We start from the raw sequence: 3,101 nt of genomic DNA, 5'->3' as shown, positions 1-3,101 counted from the left end.
ACGGGCTTGCCAGCAGGAAAGGTATTTATCCGCACGAGATATCGTTGGCTGGAGTTCACATCTTCTCACTTTAGATGGGAGAAGTTGATCTTTAATCCCGTGGCTAGCGCAAACTGATCCAAGCAAGTTTTATGTCGAAGGGCATCTGGTATTGAAGGTTTATAGATAATAATTGTGTCATCAGCGTATTGAAGGGTGGCACAGGATTTTTCCTGATAGACGGGATGCACATTTTGTTGGACTAACTTCTGGAGCACATCGGCAACAAGGATGAACAAATATGGTGAGAGTGGATCCCCCTGACGCACTCCTTGTTTACAGGTTATCCAACTTCCTGTGCCATGAAAATAGTTTTCCTTTTTTTTTTTCTCTACTCATCGCATCGGACAAGCTCAAGCGCCGTTTCGAGGTTGGCCACAACTTCCGAAATTGCCGGCCTGTTCTTCCCCTCCAAATTCAGGCAGCGCGCTGCCGTCTTCGCCACAAGGTCCACCGCCTGGAGCTGCCTCGGCGTTGGATCCTCTGCCGGCCGCCTGTCCAACACCTTCCACAGCTCCCCCGCCTCAATCAGCGGCATCGCGAAGGACGCCAAGCTGTGACGACCAAAGACGTACTGTTTTCCCCTCTTCTTCCTTTCCTTTGGTTCTCCAAAATATGCTCTCTTCCCCGTCAACACCTCCAGCATCACGACGCCGAAGTTGTACATGTCATTCATCGGCGTCAGCCTGCCTTTGATGTAGTACTCCGGGTCAACGTATCCATACGTACCGTAGACTGGGGTATCGTGGTCTGCCGCTTCGTCCCAGACGAGCGACAGGCCGAAGTCCGACAAGCGCGGAGCCCAGGTGTCGTCGAGCAGGATGTTGGACGGCTTGACGTCGCGGTGGATCACCGGCCGCTCGCCGTAGGACTGCAGGTGCTCGATGGCCCGGGACACGCCCAGCAGTATCTCCACGCGTGTCTTCCATGACGTCGCCACCGGCGACGACGACAGTGGGTCGTGCAGGTGGCCGTCAAGCGAGCGGTTCTCCATGTACTCGTAGACGATGAGACGCTCTTCCTTGTCTTTCCGAAACAGGCGATTCTCCGTCGTGCGGCACCAGCCTAGGAGGCGGATGATGTTCTTGTGTTGGATTTGGGAGAGGATTGTGGTCTCTGCCATGAACTCCTCTTCGCCCGGATATGAGTCCACACTTTTGCGCTTGACGGCCACCTCTCGCCCGTCGGGAAGCATTCCCATGTAGATCCTGCCGAATCCGCCAGTCCCGATCTGGTTGTCAGATGAAAAGTTGTTGGTCGCCGCCGCCAGCTCTGCCATGGTGAACACCTTGTCTCCATCGTCTCCATGGAAAGCCATATGCTCTGCAATCTCCTGCTAGGACAAAATAACATTCAACACAAGACGAAACTCACTATTAAAAGTACTATATATTTTAATATATTATTTTTAAAAAATTATACTCCTTAAAAAAGTACTCAGATACCAAGATTTTTTTTAAAAAAATTTTGATACCTCAATATACTTACGATCTTTAGTAAAAGAAATTTTATGGTTCTTAAAAAAGTATCTCAAGATATCTAAATTTTACTATCTTAAGATACTTAGCACTTGGATATAACAAAATTTGTACTAGAAATTACCTCTCTAGTAAGTACAAAAAATTTAGTGTAAAAGTTAGCTACCATTTCAAGGACGGTAAAATTCCTCCGGTATTAACAGTTTTCAGGAACGGTGGAGATCAGGCCGATTAACAACTAATCTGTTTATTAGTTCGTACATACCAGCGCAGGGGACTGGGGAATGTCTGCAGATGGAGAAGCCAAGATCGTGTCGTCTGGAAGCAGAACTTTGTAGATTCGATCGAGACGGCGAGTGATGCCGATGTGGCTGATGAAGGGGAAGACGAGGAGGTACGAGTCGATCTTGCGCTCAACGTCTCTGAACCTGTCAGCCTGCCGCCCGGCCATCACAAACCGGTACACCGCGCTTTTCTCCTGGCAGGAGGTGACGAGCTCATGTGCCTCTCGTAGCGCCTCGTCGAGTCCAGCCAGCGGTCTCCACACCTCCGGATCCTGCAGGTGCGGCAGCAGCTCGGCGATCATGAAGACACGCCGGGCGAGATGGTCGCACTCCTTCTTGTTCTGATGAGCGGTCACAGCCGCCTGCATAATCATGGAGATGAGGCCGCCGACATCCGCCCCGGCTAGCTGCGCCACCGTCGCCGCCTGCCCCAGCCCAACCCACATCTCTTGCCGTGGCAATCTCTCGAAACTCTCAAGAATTGCGTGGTTGCTGCTTGCTAGCTAGTTTCATCATGCATCACAACATTTAGCATGCTGATTTATTTAGCTTAAACTCTTTGTTTTTCAATTTGAAATGTTTATATATATGAACACAACAACTACTAACAACCTGTTTGCAGTTGATGGAATCAAGGGACCTTACGATTCTATGGGTGTTGCATACACGAGCTCATTGACTTCGATCCCTAAAAAGAGAACTTAATACAATGGTCAAATTCAAATATAGTATTGATGTTCACCTGGTGAAATGCAGAAGTGCATGGTCAGAAACCTATAGTCGTACACCCAACTTTTGATTACTGATTGGAGGGATTTTCTTCCTCTTAGCTCCATTCACACAGCCACACAGCCAACCTATGTAGCACGGATTCGTATCCTCCTACTTGTCGTAGGAATGTTACCGTGTGACATTGGTGGTGGTTGAATCTCGTGAATATGAAGATTAAGTGTTTCACGTAAAATGAGATGGTAATAACGTGTGATTAATTAAGTTTTAATTATTACAAACTTGAAAAATGGATTAATATGATATTTTAGAACAACTTTTATATAGAAAGTTTTCACACGAAACACACCGCCTAGCGGTTTGAAAATCGTGCCACGAAAATCCAAAACTTAATCCATCCTTTTTAGAGGAAACAAACAGGGCCATTCTCTCTATCTACTCCGTCCATTCAAATCAATGGCTAGGGATTAATTGGCTTTCAACTACTGACCCATTATTTAGAAAATTATGTATAATAGATAATTTTCAACTACAAGTCAGAGGATACGAATCCCCCTACACCAAGTACACT

General features: G+C 47.2%; 1 protein-coding gene across 1 annotated transcript; it reads right to left on the bottom strand.

Annotated features, from left to right (window-relative positions):
- Nucleotides 1–370: 370 nt before the first annotated feature.
- LOC127755861 (putative serine/threonine-protein kinase-like protein CCR3) lies at nucleotides 371–2,247 on the bottom strand. The gene is made up of 2 exons (XM_052281483.1): nucleotides 1,783–2,247; nucleotides 371–1,372 (listed from the first exon to the last, which is right to left on the bottom strand). Exons 1-2 carry the CDS (start codon nucleotides 2,245–2,247, stop codon nucleotides 371–373), a joined length of 1,467 nt encoding a protein of 488 aa, XP_052137443.1.
- Nucleotides 2,248–3,101: the final 854 nt, after the last annotated feature.

The sequence above is a fragment of the Oryza glaberrima genome, chromosome 11, assembly GCF_000147395.1.
Source record: "Oryza glaberrima chromosome 11, OglaRS2, whole genome shotgun sequence".
In the NCBI taxonomy this organism is placed as follows: domain Eukaryota; kingdom Viridiplantae; phylum Streptophyta; class Magnoliopsida; order Poales; family Poaceae; genus Oryza; species Oryza glaberrima.
Note: the sequence above shows the minus strand (reverse complement) of the source record. Positions and strands in the feature narration are given on the sequence as shown.

Coding starts and splice junctions, on each gene's coding strand:
- LOC127755861 (XM_052281483.1), bottom strand. CDS start 2,247: ATGTGGGTTGGGCTGGGGCAGGCGGCGACGGTGGCGCAGCTAGCCGGG. Junction 1,373..1,782: donor TTCCCCAGTCCCCTGCGCTG/GTATGTACGAAC, acceptor TTGTCCTAGCAG/GAGATTGCAGAGCATATGGC.